Source organism: Poromitra crassiceps (assembly GCF_964638095.1).
Source record: "Poromitra crassiceps genome assembly, chromosome: 2".
NCBI classification, from domain to species: domain Eukaryota; kingdom Metazoa; phylum Chordata; class Actinopteri; order Beryciformes; family Melamphaidae; genus Poromitra; species Poromitra crassiceps.
This window is the reverse complement of record NC_139624.1, coordinates 34,384,209-34,403,602: the sequence shown is the minus strand read 5'-3', so window position 1 is coordinate 34,403,602 and position 19,394 is coordinate 34,384,209. Positions and strand designations below refer to the sequence as shown.

The window sequence follows — 19,394 nt, the reverse complement described above, 5'->3', positions numbered from 1 at the left end:
CACACACACACACACACACACACACACACACACACACACACACACACACACACACACACAGGAAACAGCCCGTGTGGCTCCCCAATAAGCTGATGTGTCATGTCTTCCTTTCCTTTCCGACATTTCTGCAAAGCTCAGGAAGGACCCTCTCTTCTCTTCTCTCTTCTCTTCTCCTGTCTCAGGAAGGACCCTCTCTTCTTCTTCTCCTCCTGTCTCAGGAAGGACCCTCTCTTCTTCTTCTCCTCCTGTCTCTGTGCGCTGGAACGAGAGAGGCAGAGCTCTATCCGTGACAGCTCCTCTTCTTCTGTAGAATTTGCAGCTCTGCGGCGGGAGACGCTGCCACTCCGGGAGCCATGAGTCGCTGTTGTGTGGTCAAAGTGATCACCATGACAGAGATCCAGCTGCTGCAGGTAGGGGTGGGGTGGGGGGGGGGCTGACTGAGCCACGGGCCCGGGGTGGGGAGGCAGAGCAGGATTGGATGTAGCAAAATGGATGTGTGTGTGTGTGTGTGTGTGTGTGTGTGTGTGTGTGTGTGTGTGTGTGTGTGTGCGCGCGCACACGCGCGTGTGTGTGTGTGTGCATTCATTCCTGCTTGCATGCATGCAAAATTGCCTAGGCTTTCTAAAAGGCATGCTCTTACAACCAGCATAACAGAGTAGTTCATCACTCAGCTGCTGTGGAATCTGGATTTTGCGATGGGTTTGCTATCCCAGGCTTATCTCCACTCACATTTCACAATCTGGAGTGTGTGGTTACAGCTATTTCCTGGTTAGCCGGCTCAGCAAAACTACAGCAAGCATGCCTGAGAAAGATTCTGCTGGTTCCACTTTCATCCTATCTCTGTAGATCCAAGATGGGGAAGGGGGGGCGATGCATTCAGACTCTGCACGGTTGACAGCGTTCTTTTAACTGTGTCAACATGCATTAAAATATAGCGTTTTGCAGAAATGAATCCAAAACTCCTACTCGGTTAGTCCATCATTTGCAAATAAGCTATAGTAGATGTTAGTGTCGCCTGGGGTTTCCGCCCGTTGTTAGATTTTTCTGAAGTGAAAGGAGAACTTGGGCAAGAGTGAAACTAGGTTAGGCAATATAGCATTTCATTTGGAAGAAACACCTGTGTCTGTTACACTGCCTTCCTCAGTGCACAAACTCAATGGGACTTATTTACTCTGAGGTAAATCACATCACTATACAACAGCCTAGACTCTTAAATAATACTCTGCAAGATTTAGCATATGTGTGTCTATTATCCAATGTTTTATTTTCATCGTTTAGCAGATGATCCAGTATTTTAGTTCTGGCAATTTGGCAAAATCACTGTAATTGGGAGCACAGTGCTATGATATGTTACAGAATTCTTTATTGAGGCTGACATATTGTTTGTTAGCAGAACATTTGTAATGACATGCTTTATGGTAAATACACAGGTGCTGACATGCATTAGGTACTGTACACATTCTTTATTGCTGCTTCGCATAAATAGTGTGATATGATTTCATAGGAGAGCCTAAAGCATAGAAGAGCGTTTGTTGGATTTTACAAACTCGCCTTGTGTTTGTTTGTGTGTGTGTGTGTGTGTGTGTGTGTGTGTGTGTGTGTGTGTGTGCGTGTGTGTGTGTGTGTGTGTGTGAGTGCATGCGTGCATGCAATGCACGCCTGTGCATGCCTGTGTGTGCATGTGCGGTTATGTAGACTGTAAGTACATGTTAATGAATTTATGTTTAATTATGTTGTGAAAGAGTCTGAGAAAAAGAGACAGCACGTGTGTTTGAGAAAGAAAGAGAGAGAGTGTGCATGTGGAGGGGTGGGGGGAGTTCTGGATCTGTGTGACATTCCTCATTTTAGTGGTTTAAACATTTCAAATGAAGTTAGCAGGACACAGCTGATCTCCTAACAGTCAAGTCTAGATCTATTAACCAGGTAAAAGAAGTCGAGTCCGCACACTGCATAGAGACTTCAACCTTCTACGCAGTGTGCGGACTCTACTTATTTTGCCTGATCATTTGTTTGTCCTGCTAATCAAGTGGATGTGCATGCTTTACTTTTTATTTATATCTATTAACCAGACAGGGGAATTAGAAAAACAAACCGAGCAATTGTGCTCTGATTCCATCGTGATGAAACATTGCTGTATGGAGAGAATCATGTTCAATGCTGAAATACATCCAGCACATGTACATTGTTGACTGAATGGCAAATCCAAGCAGTCTTCAAGACCAAAAATCGACAAATGCGTTGACTGATTGTTTGCTTTGACATGGGAAGATTAGGAGTGGATAAGCTCCAGCCTACAGACTGTACTAGACTCTATACCTGAGACTTGATTCGATTCTTATCAGGTCCCAGGTCGGTCTGTATGGTGGATAAACTCCAGTCTACAGACTGTACTGTAGGCTCTATACTTGAGACTTGATTCGATTCTTATCAGGTCCCAGGTCGGTCTGTATGGTGGATAAACTCCAGTCTACAGACTGTACTGTAGACTCTATACTTGAGACTTGATTACATTCTTATCAGGTCCCAGGTCTGTGTGTATGGTGGATAAACTCCAGTCTACAGACTGTACTGTAGGCTCTATACTTGAGACTTGATTCGATTCTTATCAGGTCCCAGGTCGGTCTGTATGGTGGATAAACTCCAGTCTACAGACTGTACTGTAGGCTCTATACTTGAGACTTGATTCGATTCTTATCAGGTCCCAGGTCGGTCTGTATGGTGGATAAACTCCAGTCTACAGACTGTACTGTAGACTCTATACTTGAGACTTGATTAGATTCTTATCAGGTCCCAGGTCTGTGTGTATGGTGGATAAACTCCAGTCTACAGACTGTACTGTAGGCTCTATACTTGAGACTTGATTACATTCTTATCAGGTCCCAGGTCGGTCTGTATGGTGGATAAACTCCAGTCTACAGACTGTACTGTAGACTCTATACTTGAGACTTGATTAGATTCTTATCAGGTCCCAGGTCTGTGTGTATGGTGGATAAACTCCAGTCTACAGACTGTACTGTAGACTCTATACTTGAGACTTGATTACATTCTTATCAGGTCCCAGGTCTGTGTGTATGGCGGGCATTGATAAACTGCAGCATGCCCTCTTCACACATGCACAGGCCTGCCATTGTCAAGGCATGGCCTCGGTGACTGAAGCACCACTACCTCTCAAATCTAATCAGATTCCCCTAAGTGGCTAACAAGCGTGTCTCCGGCATTTACAGTAGTGAGAGAAGCCAAGTAAAACCAGGACAATCCGCTGTCACACAAAGCAGATGTGGTGTGCAGCGGCCCTGGCATCCCTTCCTCCATCCTTAGTGGGGAAAAATGTTGATTGGCTAACAACTGGCATCTTGTTTGGACTGGAGCAGCCAGATAAGAGCTCTCAGTCGCTGGTGACAAAGTTGAGTATTGTGATGAGCCTCTTCTTAGTTATGCGGATTGGAGTGGTGAATAAGGGCAGCTTTGGCTGACGGGGGGAATTTACTGCTGACTTTTAGTATGAAATCCACTTCCCTGCGGTTCAGTTCTGCGGTGCTGTGTTGACACTTGACCCATAGGATTTCTTCCCATTGCTCTTAGTTACTGGAACAGAAAGTAATAGTCAGGGGGACTTATTTCATCACGTTAATACTTTCTGATGCTTGCAATACTAAGTTGTGACATTTTACCTGATAAATCATGAAGGCAAATGTAACCTTGTCCATAATGTGAATGACTGTCTTGTTTTCAAGCTGTTGGAAACAGTTCTGAATGTGATGTCATGGATATGAGAGCAGAGGTAGACAAGAGATGATGGAAAAATGGATTTTGACTTTTGCTCGTCGATGAGACATACAGTATGCCAGTAGTAATATTGCAGTCAATTGGATCAGCAGTTACAACAGTTACATTAGTTGCCAATTGCCGTTTCTTCCTCTTCCTATCGATTAGCTGCGGTCAGTGACATCCATATGGCTCTGGGGCATTCCACTGGGTGATACCTTGAGTTTTGGAAAGTCAGGCAAACCCTGCAGTGCAACAGTCAAAAGAGTACACTTGAGAGGAAGTACTTCAATCCTTTTGAGAAAAATAGCTGAACACAGACAAGATGACAATCACCCCAACAACTGACCACATGAACATAATCAAACCATTCCAAACATTGAATGTTATTTTTGATTTGTACAATGTTCCCAAAATACTTAACGGGCCATAAACTAATAAAGCGAGGTACAACAATGATGGTCTTTGTGAGCCCCAGACAAGTGATTTTTTTTCCAGGCAAGAGAAGATCTTTTCTGAAAATAGCCCCAAACACACAGTGATAATGAGACCAGAAAGCCCTCAAAACAACTGGGCACAATTCTTGTTTGAAAAAACTGATGCTACTAAATTGTCTACATTGACACTAGTCAATGAATGAAAAAGCCTGGTTAAAAATGGCATTGGAGGAGTTATTTAAAACCCCCACTGAGGAACAAGGGTCAATTGTACTGTCACATCCCCTGGAGCAGGCAGCAGAGGAGTTTGGGAGTTAACCTCTGATTGGCCAGTCAGACAGAAAGGGGCGGTACAGATGAATTAGTGATAGACGCTAAAGGCATATATCCTGCAGTGATCAACCCCTGGGTGATCTGACAGTCCAGTGTTTGAAGTGATTACGACGCTACGCAACATAAAGGCTTACCCCCAGCTTTGGGCCCAATTAGTTCACATAGGGCCCTTTATAAGACACTAGACGACTGGAGGGGACAGACACTCACTACATAGCCAGCAGATCAACAGGATAGCAGCAGCAGATTTGGATTTGACCTACTGCTCCAGCAAAACAAACCAACCTGAAGATTATCCTCTTTCCTGAGAATGCCACACTTAACTGACTGTAGTTACTACTCCATGCGGGACGCAACCAGAGCTTCAAATGTAAGAAATTGCTGTCTGGTTTTCTGAAACGTTCTTCTCATGTTTTGAAAAGGGACATATGTAAGATTGTCATTTGGCTACTGGTTTGGCAAGTTCAAGCTACATTGTGTACTATTGCAGATTAAAAAGGTAAATAACCAAATGTTATGCCTTTTCTTTAACCGTTTCATTTCGGTCCTATAGTGGAAAATGCTTTAGTCAAAACTGTGGTCAGGAACAGAAACTTTTAAAAATAGAAACAGAAACTGCTGATGCTTTGCTTGAGAAAAGGTCAAAAGATGAGTCTTGATTCTTGTAAAGAATGTTCTTGATCATTTCATCATAAATACAGTCAAATGTGACACACTATAATCTTAGTGTTTACCGTACTTAGTCATGAATGTAACTGTTGCAGTAATCCAATTACGTATTGCCTGACTAATTGTGTGGGAAAGTTTGATTTACAACTATTTCTGTGTGTTGGATAAGATCACCCTTTCACAAAACCGTTAGCCACCAATAACTATGAGCGATGTGCACATATTTCATACTCAGCGCTGTTTCCGCAATGTGAATCGCTGTCTGTGAACGCCCACCTCCTGAATGTACATTCGGGTTGACTGACTGATCGGGTCCGTGATCTGTTTCTCTGCAGGTACAGAACCACCTGGAGAACTCCAAGTTCCACCTCCACCAGAGCCAGAGTCAGCAGGTGAAGCAGTACCTGACGCTGGGCTCCAAGCTGGCCTCCTCGGTTGGGCCGGGCCACGCCTTGCCGCACCCCCACCTGCCCGGCCAGCCGCTGGCCGCCGTGCCCATCATGAGGAATGGACACATGCCCTCCGTCAGCGACGGCAGCAACCCCAACAGCCCGGTCACCTTGCTCTCTCTGGCCAATCACGACAGCGAGGTGAGTCGGCGGTCCGTGCTCATTGGATAGGGATAGGAGGGCATGGGGTTGTTTCTGTTTTCACTTTCTGAATCTGAATTTTAATGTGGATGATGTGGTGAAACAGAATTGACCGTAAATGTACCTTATAGTAACTGGAAAAGAGTGAAATTGCAACAAAATGTATTTTGTATTTTGTATCTTAGTCTGTCTTAGTCCTTCTGAATGAATTTATGAAGAGTGATCAAGTGTAAGGTGGTGTATTGACCACTGCACTCATCATGGCGGGCACTTTGTTTGGACCGAGCATCAAAACATAACATTGGAAGCATGAATAACATCTCAATGGCCTGCATCCACAGTGGGTTTGACTCTGAATAAAGTCGAGCATTTCAAATTAATCATCAAAACAAAGCAATGCCATTATTGATATCCTCTCTCTGATGTGCTCATCAATAACTTCAGACAGTCTCTGATGAGAGAACTCTTTCAAAGGAGGAAACTAGTTTGATAACAGCCAACACTGCTAACTAACTTCAGACATGGCAGCAGTTATTGGACTAGTATCTGAACACTCCCTCCCTTTTGCATCTCTTGTCTACTTTGGTTTGGATGTTGAGACTTTTGCAGGGTTGAAATAGAGAGGCAAAGTGACCGCCTACTTCCTGCTTCAGCACTGTACCAGAGATTTTCATCCGCCATTTATTTTCCCATCCACATTTCGTAAAATGCGTCTAAAAAACGTTGGAGCTAACGCTATAATCGGGAGAGACCATACAACATTTCACTGGGACCAAAACGTAAAAAAAAATTGGGTTTAAAGACAATATTTTTTCAATGTTGTTTTTTTAGTTTTGGTCCGAGTGAAATGTTCTAATGGTCTCTCCCGATTATAGCGTTAGCTGAACCGTTTGGTTCGACGAAGTAAAACTATTTTATAAGCATTTTACGAAATGTCTATGGGAAAATAAATGGCGGATGAAAATCTCTGGTACAGTGCTGAAGCAGGAAGTGACGTACCACTTTGCCTCTCTATTCTGGTATCTTCATAATGGGTCTGTCCTTCAGTATACTGAAATGACTGTTTTCTTTTAGTTCCCAATGGATGAAGTTATTGATGACCTAATTAGCCTTGAATCCGGTTTCAATGATGGAGGCTTGGATTGCATGGAGCCTAACATCATAATGCAAAACAATGTAAGTATCAATCATATTAACTATTGTTCTAACAGCAATAGGCTAACACTGTTTAGAGTTCTATAACGATGGATTATCTACAGTGTGAAGGTCCTGTCTATTGATTTTTTGCAGATATCCAGCTTGGTTCATTCTTTCTCTTATCTTGTCTTGTCATTTGCGGTGAGATGTTCTTCAAGTTAAGTTGCTTAACTAATGATTTCTCTCTTTTAAAGAGGAAGGGGACTTTTGAGAGAGTTTCCTCCACCCAAACATGAATGTTCAAGCATGACTAGCTTGGGAAAAAGGGGGCCTGTCTTAGTTAGAGGTCAGCTTAAGTCCAGAGATGAGTCAAAGTTCATCTGGCTGGGGATCGGGGGCTTAGCAACATTTCTGACATTTCTCAAGAAGACCAACAATGCAGATTAACATACAACGACAATATGAACCATGTATTTACAACATGACAATAGACGGCAAATTAGAGTACGAGCTCAGATCTTGAGAACCACATGACTGTGAATTTATAGTAACTGTCTTACTAAGGTCCATTCTTGGGTAGACAACCAACAAGACTGGGAGCGACAGGGCAAAACTAGATAACGGAAAGCATTTTATTCAGGAAAGGCATTCCAATCGAAAAGGAAAACATGCAGCGATGGCACCACGAACAAGCGTTCCCAGTGCGATTCATAGGCAGGACGGAATTCTAAAACTCTGAATGGAAATCTGGGACAACGAGTCCATTGGGCTGGAGCATATAGCCACACCTGCACCCAATACAGAGGTAGTTTGTGGGATGGAAACAGTGGGATTCCAGGCAAAGGCAGAGTCATGGAGGAATCCGGGCAGATGGGGGAGTAAGAGGCAGATGGGGGAGTAAGTAAGAGGCAGTAGGTTGCCAGCGAGGACAGAGGCATGAGGAGGAGGAGGAGGAGGAGGAGGAGGAGGAGGAGGAGGAGGAGGAGGAGGAGGAGGAGGGAGTGAGAGATTTGGAGGAGAGAGTTACTGAGCCATTTGATTGGGCTAATGCATACACTCCCTGTGGGCGTGTTCCAAAATGATACCATGCCTAAATGGATCAATTCATCCTAATTAGTCATACAGTACGATGCATCACGCCGTTTCGCCGTGTCAACACATCCAGGAACACAGACGGGAGAGGGATTGAAGTGATTATAATGGGAGTAGTAGGGGAGCTGTCGCAATCTTTCATTTTGATAAGCACCCCCCGCCTCTTCCTCTTCTCCTTCCGTCTTGTTGAGATAATGAGAGAGAAACGCACATGCGAACCAAACCAACTGCTTCTATCTGAAATGTCTGCAGTTTCTCCTCTCTTATGTGTCTTCCCCTCCCCCTTCCCAACTTCTAACTTGACCTCCATCCTTATCGGGTTGTGCAGTCTAAGCGGCTCGATTTCACACACACCCAGTGGATAAAATTGTACGCATCTTGGGATTCACGGTGGCTTTTGTAGCATTTTCCCAGACATACACAGACGTGCGAATTAGACACACATGTGTCGGCACGCTATATCTTCACATTCCACCAGAGGCAGTGAAAAGGCGTCATTATCACAGAACTGAAGCGTGTTTTGCCAGGGAAGACGGGCCCAGTAGGAAAACAGTTTTGCCTCTGTTCAGCCAGTTGACCCAGCTAGCCTTTTCATCTAATGGGATGCTATTTTCAACACACAGCTCGTCTCTGTGTTGGAAATGCTTTCAAGTGGAGGGGTTCTGATAATGGTGGTGGTGGATCAAGGCCCTGTGCCAGGTCAAGACAAATCCCAACGAGAGTGGCTCGCCGGGGTTGGAGGACAGGGTTGGATGGACTGCTGGAGGGTAGACCTTATCTGACCTAGATAGAGCTGGGTTCAGTTCCTGTTGTTTTTGCTCATTACGATGCGAGATGAGCAGAGGATCTGAATCCCATTCATCTCTGGAAATGGCTACAATCCATAAACAGCGAGCTGAGTTTCCCCTGCCCTGGTGTGAGGGACAGGGGGGGGAAAGAGGGGCAAAGCCAGGGACCTGGGGGGCAACAGATGATTCCCTGCAAGGCTCTGATCGCTCTACCTGCCCCTTGTCATGTTTGACCATGCCCTCTGCCCTTTAGGGGCCTTTCAAATGAGTAAACAAAGGCACACTAAGCTGTGCTAAAAACAACTATTATTTGTGTTGTGGCTTTTATTGAAGTGTGAATGACATGCGTGGTAATATGCTTGTATCTGCTAATGTGCTCGCATGCTTCCCTGTTGATTGAGCCTTTCTCTTTCTCCCTCTCTTCCTCTCTCTTTAGGTGTCCCTCAGTAGCAGCATGCTGGACATCTATGGGGGTGAACCAGGTATGAAAGCCCCTAATGGCGGAATGAGTCCCACCTCTAACCCCACAAATTTCACTGTAAAAAGGGAATACACAGGTATGAACTCATACCATAGCTTTGATCAACTAGCTAGCCAATTAACGAGGTATCACATGCACACATATGTTAAAATAAATAAATAAATAAATAAATAAATAAATAAATAAATAAATAAATAAATAAATAAATAAATAAATAAATAAATAAATAAACAAACAACAACAACAACAATAATAATAAATTGATGGAATTTATTATGGAATTCTAAAAAGTATGTAAGAAGAATGCAATTATGTGAGATGCTATTAATAATAATGGCAACATCCTGCTAAAGTAAGTATCCCGCTTAGATCAATCTCCTCTGAGGGACTTTTGCAGCCACTTGCTATGTGTGTCTGTCCCTGGCAAATATCAAGTCCAATTAGGTGTGTCAGGCTAACAGACAAATGTGTTATAATTGTGTAAGTTGATTTCTTACACTGTAAAAGTCTCCAGTGTTTGGCAAACAGTTGCACTACTGTTGCTGTTCGTATGCCGATTGTCTTTGGTGCTCTTGATAAGCTGTAGAAACGTGTGGACGTTTGTGCCGCACAGCAACAAACAAAGTGCTCTTTGAGGCATTTCTTATTAATGTCATGCATCAAGCAAAGAAGCCAAATTGATTTAGGAAATAGAAAGGATGCCTGAAGAACTCTTCACTCTCAACGAGAAAATAAGTCAATTGCCATCTGTTTCATTTGAGTGGGTGGAGTGGGGACAATGGGCTGTTACACAGAGTTTAAAATGTCTTGATTGAATCAACAGAGACAAATTGGGAAATCCAATCTCAGGACCCTAATTATGTAATTTGGAAGAATGTGAATGCAAATATGGATGCACTGGCATTTTTGTCCCTCCTCAGGAAAGATTAGCAAATTTGTTAAACTGTCTTAATTACAGGCCGAGTAGTTTAAAAGAGGACCCACAGATTTTTCACAATGAACTACAGACATGCCGGAGGGGATAAATTGGGCCCTTTCAGTGTGTGTGCATGCGTGTGCGTGTGTGTGTGTGTGCATGTGTGTGTGCGTGTGTGCAGGGTGGTGTGTGTGTGTGTGTGTGTGTGTAAGCGTGTGTCTGGTGTCTGTAGTGAAATGCTGGGAAACTCCACACTCTGGTTGACCCCAACAGTCAACTCCCTCAAAATAACCAATTGTGCATGTGCTGACTAGACCGTTTGTGGTGTTCCGTGGTCGTTGTCTTTGGGTTTCTAAATTAGTATGCGTAGCTAATCAATCCGTTTCTCTTTGTGATTTATTTTTTTGACAGAACACGACACACGAGTGATGGCCAAAGAAAGACAGAAAAAAGACAACCATAATTTGAGTAAGTGTGTCCCACTGCCTTTCATCTCACTCATAATTCATCCGATAATTACGGCATCCCTAAAGCAGAAGAACTGACAATGTCCCACCATCTCTCCCCCTGCTGCTTGCTCAGTTGAAAGAAGGCGAAGATACAACATCAACTACAGGATCAAGGAGTTGGGGACACTCATACCAAAGTCAAACGACCCGTAAGTTGCACGTTCTCCGTGTATTTAGCGCTACTGAAACATCGCACTACTTCACTTTATTTTTTGCACTCCTGTTCACCCCTGAGCCATTCGGCCTGTCAACGAAAAACGACTGCAAGAACTTGTCAGTCGGGGAAGCATATTAAATTCTAGGCACAAAGACGCTCTGAACGTTGTTCATTGAATTCAAATGAGTACTCGAGCACATTTCACTCATATTTCAAGGGTGCAATTGAACTTCCATTGTAGTCGACGAGCCAAGAGCTGTACATCGCCTCTCGCTGGGTCCCGGCAGTTCAGCTCAAAGCATGAATGATGAGGAAAGGGTCAAATGCAAAGAGGCAGGCCATACCATTTGAATCAAAGTTTGAAGCACAATTGGCACATAGAGATGGAATATGGACCTGAATTGAAATCCACCGGCCATCTTTCACAATTGAACTTTGCCTCAAATTTAAATGGAAGGTTAGCGTTGTCGTCGCGCCATTAACATGGGATAAAAGAGATTATTAGCACAGATCAGAACGGCGTCTCACTCCCGTGGAAAAGGACAATTTTACGACAGCCACCTTTTTCCTTAAAAAAAAAGTAATAATATCTGCAAAAGAATGACTTGCACTCTGGCACCTTAAGTCCAATTCTCCATTCCCACCTCCCTGTCCTCCTACTTACTTCATTTTCCCACACCTATTTTTACTCAAGGATTAATTTGGCTGAACAAGGAGGTACGAGAATGGACTTTCCACATAGCTACTTAACTATTCTATTAAAATTCCCATTCAGTGTCCCCATGTAATGTCCAAAGGATGAATAATTGCCCCCGTGTAAATCACCATTTCTTATTCATATCATAAAAGGAGGAGAGAAAAAAATCTCTTTGTGTGTTAAAAGTTTTTTTCCCCACCCCTCCTTTTTATATATATTTTTTCATTTTGGAGAAGTGCCGACGTCAGGGGCTTCTGTGTAAAAGGTTATCTTTTACGTTTCTCCTTTCTGCAGCGACATGCGCTGGAACAAAGGGACCATCCTGAAGGCCTCGGTGGAGTACATCAAGTGGCTGCAGAAGGAGCAGCAGCACGCGCGGGAGCTGGAGAGCCGTCAGAAGAAACTGGAGCAAGCAAACAGGAGGCTGCTACTGAGGATCCAGGTAATAAAACACCAACGTCTAATTGTCTTTGGTTTATTTTGGTGACATGCACAGGGACAAAACACATACGTGAAGCAATAAAACATCACAGAATACCGAAAGGGAAGGATTACAAATAATGCAGGTGAGATACAAGAAGAGGCTAATAAAAAAGTATTTTCACCTCATAAATCTGAACGTATTCCTTACACTGGATTTTTTTTTTTTTTTTTAACAGATGGTGCTGATAGTAACTCTTAAAATGTTATTTATTCTTTAAACAAGTGCAACAATGATGCTGATGGGTTGAGCTAATTACGCTTATGTCCAATGCGGTTTCACTTGTTTCAGGAATGTTCTAGAAACGAGTAGAGCAAGGCAGGCTGGGAAAGATCAGTCAAGTTTTTTTCATTTGTTTTAGGAAAAATATGATTTTAAGACTCAATACTTGATTTTGTTAAGATGGATTTTTCAGTGACATTTTTCTCAAGGTTGTCCTTTGGCATAGTACAGTATTGAACAATTATGAGCTTGACCATGAGATACTCTCTGAAATCTTGGCCCAGATATTGGAAGCAAGTACACATCCTTACACTCGATATCTACTCTATATCTACTAGGAATTCTAACTGGAGTTCCAAGGGACAGCAGTTGGAAATTAGCCATCTGGCTAGCACTGGCGCGTTTACAGTAATGTGCATTGTCCCTCAAATAAGTAAATGACATAAGAAAACACATGCTTCTGCTCTTACATTCATACCTCCTAATAGGACCTCAGCATCCAGGGGAAAACCACAAAGATAGGTTTGTCACTGAAGTCTTACTGTAATAATACTGAGAGCAGATTGGCTGCATCAGCTTGGACTGGAACAAAGATACTGTTATCCATAAGATGCATTGGGAACACTGGGCCAAAGTACTGTAAGCACACAGTCTTTCACCCAATATTTATTTGTCCATCTTCTTGTGCTTACAACACAGTCCCAGTGCCCCTTGGCATCCTTGAAGTGAACTCATTTGAACATCCTGAAGTTATTTAAAGAAACAACCTTTTAGTCCCTCATCCAATCATCTAGCACAGTGTTTCCCAGCTTTTTTTCTGGGGACCCACTTTTTAAAAATGACAAACCATCGCGACCCAATTCACAACAGGCCTGATCTATAAAAAATTATCTGAGAAGAGCGAAATTGTGCATAAATGATTTTTATTGCAATTTCTGCATTATCTTATCTTGAAAAGGTAAACCAGCCATTATGAAGATATAGCCTATATGTTTGATCAATCACAACTTTGTATGCGCATGTAACCCGAATCACTCTTCGTGAGTCCCGAGTGTTAGCGAGTGGGTTGCTTACACTCACTCCCCAGTATAAAGGCCCGTTAATCAGCGTGTGTGCTTTGGAAGCGGGAGGTCGGCGGATCAAATCCTGCTCCACCCCTGGGCAAGCCCTCAACATGGGTTGCTGCCAGTGTCGTCAATACAATGCAGGTTACACGCATGTTTGTTTTAAGTAGTTTATAAATGAGACCAAATAAGTGCATTTTAGCAAAGTTAACAGGTTCCAATTTTACCAGGTTCTCATCAGTAAAACAATATAGTGCCCCCCCTCCACACCTTGGTCATACCTTTATACTTTATACACATTCCTGCTCATTTCCACCTCCAACGCACTTGTGAACCTCAGAGAGCACAGTGATAATGACCTGATGGATAGATCGAGAGAATACATGTAAATCGGCTCAGAGTTAGATGATGAGCACTAATAACAGAGAGGAGATACTAATGCTTGTATATGCTTTCGTGTGTGTGTGTGTGTGTGTGTGTGTGTGTGTGTGTGTGTGTGTGTGTATGTGTGTGTGTGTGTGTGTGTGTGTGTGTGTGTGTGTGTGTGTGTGTGTGTGTCTGGGAGGGGCTAGTTGAGGTGAGTGACTGTCACTAGGGCAGAAAACGAAACCCCTAATCATCTCCAAGGATGACGATAACTGTGCAGGAAACACTGACAATCACTGACGGTAAAAAGACTGTTAACAAAAGGTCAAACAGGGCTCTGTCACGACAGCGTTAGGCAAATAAGTGTTGATTATAGGTGATTATGATAAGATACTGTGTGGGCAGAGCGTCAACACCCAACCTTCCCACGTACATTTTCTCCCACACTCCAACCTAACCTCAGTCTGCTGTAGTGGAGGTGGAGGAGGAGAGCTTCTCATGACATGACACCACACCATGCTGTCATGGCCAGTGTGGTTTGATCTGAGCAGGAAGAGGAATTTACATTTACACGTTAGGCATTCAGCCAGGTCTTAACCAAAGTGACTTTCAGTGAGTAAGGCAAATAAGGGCTTTTCCATGGGCACATTCGCTGTTGCTGGATCAGATCTGTGACGTTTTGGTCATGAGACATTGTCGATAGAAACCCAAAGGTGTGAGTGGTGGGTGCTGAAGATAACATGTGACCAAGTGGTTGAAAGAGATTACCTTATAATTCACCTAATAGATTGACACCCAAACCAATCTCAGCTGATGATTGTCAAAATGTTTATGATAGATAAGATCTCTTTTTGCATGAAAATCTCTCTTCATGGTCAAAGAAAATCCTTATAATAGCGCGAGTGCTCGGTAACATTAGCATAAAAGGGCAGCGGCTGGGTGTGTCGAGTCCCGGTTATTCAGGTGTTGAAATGTGCCTACCCCCAGAGGTTTAACAAATATAGAAACATTGATTTATCTTTTTAACCAATGGATTCCCAGATTGTGATAGATATATCTCCATGTCTGACTTGGGGTCTCCTTTCTTTGTATTTTTGCAGGAGCTTGAGATCCAGGCGCGAGCCCACGGCCTCCCCAACATGTCCGCAGCCTTGGCGACAGTAGAGCTGTCCTCCCACCTCCTCAAACAGCAGCAGCAGCAGCAGCCTCCCCAGGCGTCTCTGTACCAAGAGGACCTGAACAGCGACTACCTCCAGAGGACAGCTGCCATGCCCTCCCTGCCCCCTGCTGGCGGCCCGCAGGATCACACGATGGGCACCGACGGCTCCACCACCTTCTCCGACCCGCTGTCCCACTTCACAGACTTCTTCAGCGCCACGCTCAAGGAGGAGCAGCGGCTGGACCAGATCCTGATGGATGACCCGCTCTCGCCGTTCGCAACTGACCCGCTCCTCTCGGCCGGGTCGCCCGGCGGGGCCTCCAAGGACAGCAGCCGCAGGAGCAGCTTCAGCTCCGCCGAGGGAGACGACCTATGATGGGCCACCCCCTCCGCTCACTCGCTCTCCATGCCTCGTCATGTCCACAAGTCTGCTGTAATCCCAGTGTAAAGGTATACTATGTCAAAGACAATTTGGGACCCCTCAAACTTAAACAAACTTTTTTTTTTTTTTTACATTTTAAAGTATATTTTAGCTCTGCCAGAGCTCTTGATACATGGAATATCCGTTTCTAAGAGAAAAATGAGTTTTAGATGTACTTGAAAGTAGGGATGCACGATATGGATTTTTTCAACCGATACAATAACCGATAATTATTATAAAATATATATATATATATAAAAAATATATATATTTTATGCACACCTGGGGTTAAAAAAAGGCAGATGTAGTGAGCATAGCTCTGGCCTAACCAAATCTAACTGACATCACTGTGAACACAAAACAAAGAAAACTTCTGATATAATATGATTGTTTTAATAAAGTGTATCACTAAATTATAGTCAATACAAAAATAAAGGCTTTTATAGAACGGGAAGCCAATGGCTGCTTAGTCTGCAGATAAAACACAATGACAAAAGGCATAATAATTTAGACTCTTATTGTCATGTTATGTTGACTGATGCTTTTTATAGCCTAATGTGCGCGACTGCACCTTTGTTTTGGCTCTGTTAGATGGCTCTGTCCAGCTGCTGCTGGACTCCAAAGTCCCTTTGTTATATTGGGACTCCCGGCTAGCGTGGTTAGCTTAACGTTAGCGTGTTGTTTTTTGGAGTTAAATACACAATCTCTGGATGTTTCATTTCGGGTAAAGGGGTTTCCATTAGTTTCTATATGTTTACACCAGCTTTGTGAGTATGAAGTGCTTTTGCGGGGCTGTTTGATCACAAGCAGTGTCAGTGTGTTTGCCAAGCGGGTGAGCCTGAAGTGTAGGCCGCGCTACGAGCTAACACTAACACTCGCTAAGCTAACGTAAACAACAGACAAATCCGCTGCATCATCGCCAGCTTTGGTTTAACGTAATAGACATTTGCACTCCTCTCTGAACCCATGCGGGACATGGATTGCAAATTACAATAGCTGTGATCATCTAAACTGTGAAAAACGGCAACATACTGAATGGCAGTAGCCATGTTTGGTCGTCGCAGCTGTGATGTCACGAGCGTGCGACAACAATAGCTCTGGTCCGAGGCAAAAAACAAAGCCTGATTATCTGTTAATTTATCGGAAAAAGGCCATTATCGGAATAATAAATAATAACGCAAAATGGCCATATCGGCCGATAATTTATCGGTCCGATAATTATCGTGCATCCCTACTTGAAAGCTGTAAACGCTTTGTTTAAATTTGTATTGTTTGTAAACATTGGAGCAAAACAGGCTTGTGTTTTGAGTTGTGGTGCAATAATAACAATTAAAAGAGCACATTGTCCATGTAGAAGTCCTACTCTTCAAGAATATGACTTTAAGATGTAAAAAAGAAAGAAAGAAAGTTTGTTTATGTTTGAAGGGCCCTAAAAAGTTGCATAGTATACCTTTAAAGGGCATACGCAGAGCTGTTTAGTTGAGACACTGGCTGATGGTTCCAGGCATACGATGATGATCACTCCCAGGGTTGCAAGATTTAGTTTCAGTCCACTGCTAACACACCTGACAGCCCTCAAAGTGGCAATTGTATATAAGTGTATATATGTGTATATAAGTGCATAGGTCTTGTTGAACAGGTGGGTGTTAGAGCTTGATTGGTCCAATAGGTTGCCTTCCTCATGGCTGGCATTGACCAGAGACAGCCCATGGACCTCCTGCTCATTCTAACTGTGGTCAAGAGAGTCAGGACGTTTCTCTGCCTCCCGGTCAGACAGAGCAAGAGCGGACACAGACTCATAGAAAAAGGGAGTCATTAAGTAAACTGATGTAAAGTAAATGACAATGTCTACTGTTGTTTGGTAAATAAATACTGTGGGTAGCTGTACACTGTAACAAAAACAAAACAATCGTTGAAAACCTGCCAAAAGTGTCTGTTTTCAACAGTGAAAATGATATTGCTTTATGAAAGGATTTTGAAACTGTTGCGGTGGAGATTGTGGTTGTGTGATGTGCCTTATTCAAAGCTGGTTACTCTCAGTTTTGTCTTGATTGAAAATGTAACCGATGTACTCGCCAGAATGCTTAACATGTCCTTTGTCTTGTCTCTGTCTTTTAAGTGTATTTTTTAAATATTTCTGTATTTATGTATGTTTTAATCCATGTATTCATAAAAAAGTTATATATTATTATCTAACATGTTATCTTTTTTATTCTTAGTAGGGGTGGGAAAAATATAATAAAACCCCTTTTTTGATAAACCAGATTATTTGGCGTCTTGTTTTTTCGTACCACCGAATAAGACAGCAGTCATGCGTGCAGGCACCCACCCACACACTTACCCACAATACAAAAGACCAATAGGAGTTCTATTCCTTAATGCTACATTTAATTTGTACTTTGTACTAACTTCTCTTTGTGAAACAGTACAAATGCAAGGGTCACTAAACTCCCACGTACATCAGGTGTATGATGGCAGAAGCATGGTAGAGAATGACCGGTGTGAAGCAAAGTGAACTTGCTGGACTACGATGAAGCTGAGAGGGCTACATCAAGTCTCTGGCCTGAAAGTTTCATCAGGGAAGGCTAGGGGGCGCTGCTTACAGGGCGGCTGATTGGAAATGAGAGGCAGAGAGAGGAGGGAAATTGGATAATAAAGACAAGTAGAGGAGTAATAATTCTGATGAGCCTACTGAGAGCTGATGAGCCCTTGAGGATGTGAATAATGGGTAGAAATAAAGAGGTGCTATAGGAGAGCTGTTACCCAAGAGTATAGAACGTTTCCTTTGAGGTAAGCTGGATGAAGAGATGTGTCCTTTTATAAGAATATGATCAAATATTTTGGTTGTTTCATCCATTAGAGTAAGTTCGCTGGGAGAAGCTGTTTGCCTCGAAGTCATCAGACACTTTGACCTCCAAATCATCTCAAGTCTTAAACAGTGTACAGCTTTGTCTAGTTGTGTATGATGCGGAATCGCTTGAAGAAATCCTTCATCAACACATGCTTTTCTAATCTTGAAGTCATGCATTAATAATACAACAAAAACACACCAGTCTTAAAAAAAAACATGTCAATACTTCCCAGTGGATGTCCTACGTTCTTCATCAAAGCTTCTCTGAATTAATGTTTCAGAATGTTATTAGCTTGTGTGTTTCTCCATAATGAAATCGAAACATTCCTGCTTGCATCTCCTCTATAGCCGCAAAATAAGATTGAACCAACCAATCATGATGGAATATATATATATTATATTTATATATATATATATATATAATATAGCCACTCCAACTACAAAGTGCTGAGTGATGTTTAATTGGCGAAAGCAATTATGGAAGGTAAATATAGATTTTCATTATGCCTAAAAACATGGGAGTATCTGAGAAAGTCTGCATGACTGAAATTCATTTTCAAAGGGCTCAATTTACATTTTGATTTTCAATGATATTTCTCCATTGCCTTCGCTCTCATTACTAAACTTGAATAACTAAATAAATAAATAAATAACTAAAGTAAAGTAAATAAACCAATCCAAGTTGTCTAACATGGCAATTGATGGAAGTCCAAGCATCTGGGTACAATAATGCCAAACCAATAGGGGATAATGTGGATAACATTTACCTTTACTTTAAATTATTGGAAAAAACAAAACAAAAAAACATCTAATTTCAAAATCCATCCATACACATTGCCATAACACTCTTTTGAGGGTGACTCAAGAGCCAAAGCATTTCACCCTGAAAGTCAGATTAAAACTTTCTAACTAATTCATTTCCCTCCATATCAAAGACTATCATGGACAAAGTTCAAGGCCAGTTACGCACACAGGCTTCAAAAGGCAATGTGGTCGGATGAGGCAACGGTGACATCAGAACAAGGGACTTTTATTTGGAATATCACAGTTCATCAACCACGGTTTGGAAATTCACAGAGCTGATGTGAAACGTCCTCAGTGGATTGAGAAAACAGCACGGGTATCCGATAACGCTATAATGTTAGAGACATTAACAACAGAACATTAATTTGGAGATGTGAAACACATTTTGTAAAGCTTGTAATCCTCCAAACGTCCTCATCTCTTTCTCTCTTCCCTTCATAAGACAGAGATGGATG

The 19,394-nt window shown here is 42.6% G+C and overlaps 1 protein-coding gene across 2 annotated transcripts; it reads left to right on the top strand.

The window, feature by feature from the left end:
- The first annotated feature begins 270 nt into the window (after window positions 1-270).
- On the top strand, window positions 271-17,474 carry tfec (transcription factor EC). Of its 2 annotated transcripts, none has more exons than XM_083658323.1 (8): window positions 271-410; window positions 5,540-5,794; window positions 6,869-6,970; window positions 9,248-9,293; window positions 10,620-10,676; window positions 10,791-10,866; window positions 11,866-12,013; window positions 14,805-17,474. In XM_083658323.1, the coding sequence occupies exons 1-8, from the start codon at window positions 354-356 to the stop codon at window positions 15,237-15,239; spliced, it is 1,176 nt and encodes a 391-aa protein (XP_083514449.1). In that variant the 5' UTR covers window positions 271-353; the 3' UTR covers window positions 15,240-17,474. The 2 variants fall into 2 exon arrangements, with proteins under 2 accessions (XP_083514449.1, XP_083514448.1); XM_083658322.1 differs by having other exon boundaries at window positions 9,248-9,368.
- The last annotated feature ends 1,920 nt before the right edge of the window (window positions 17,475-19,394 follow it).

Excerpts from the sequence above, each read along its gene's own strand:
- tfec (XM_083658322.1), top strand. The coding sequence starts at position 354 with ATGAGTCGCTGTTGTGTGGTCAAAGTGATCACCATGACAGAGATCCAG. Across the intron at positions 411-5,539 it reads CAGAGATCCAGCTGCTGCAG|GTACAGAACCACCTGGAGAA; the intron begins GTAGGGGTGGGG and ends GTTTCTCTGCAG. Across the intron at positions 6,971-9,247 it reads ACATCATAATGCAAAACAAT|GTGTCCCTCAGTAGCAGCAT; the intron begins GTAAGTATCAAT and ends CTCTCTCTTTAG.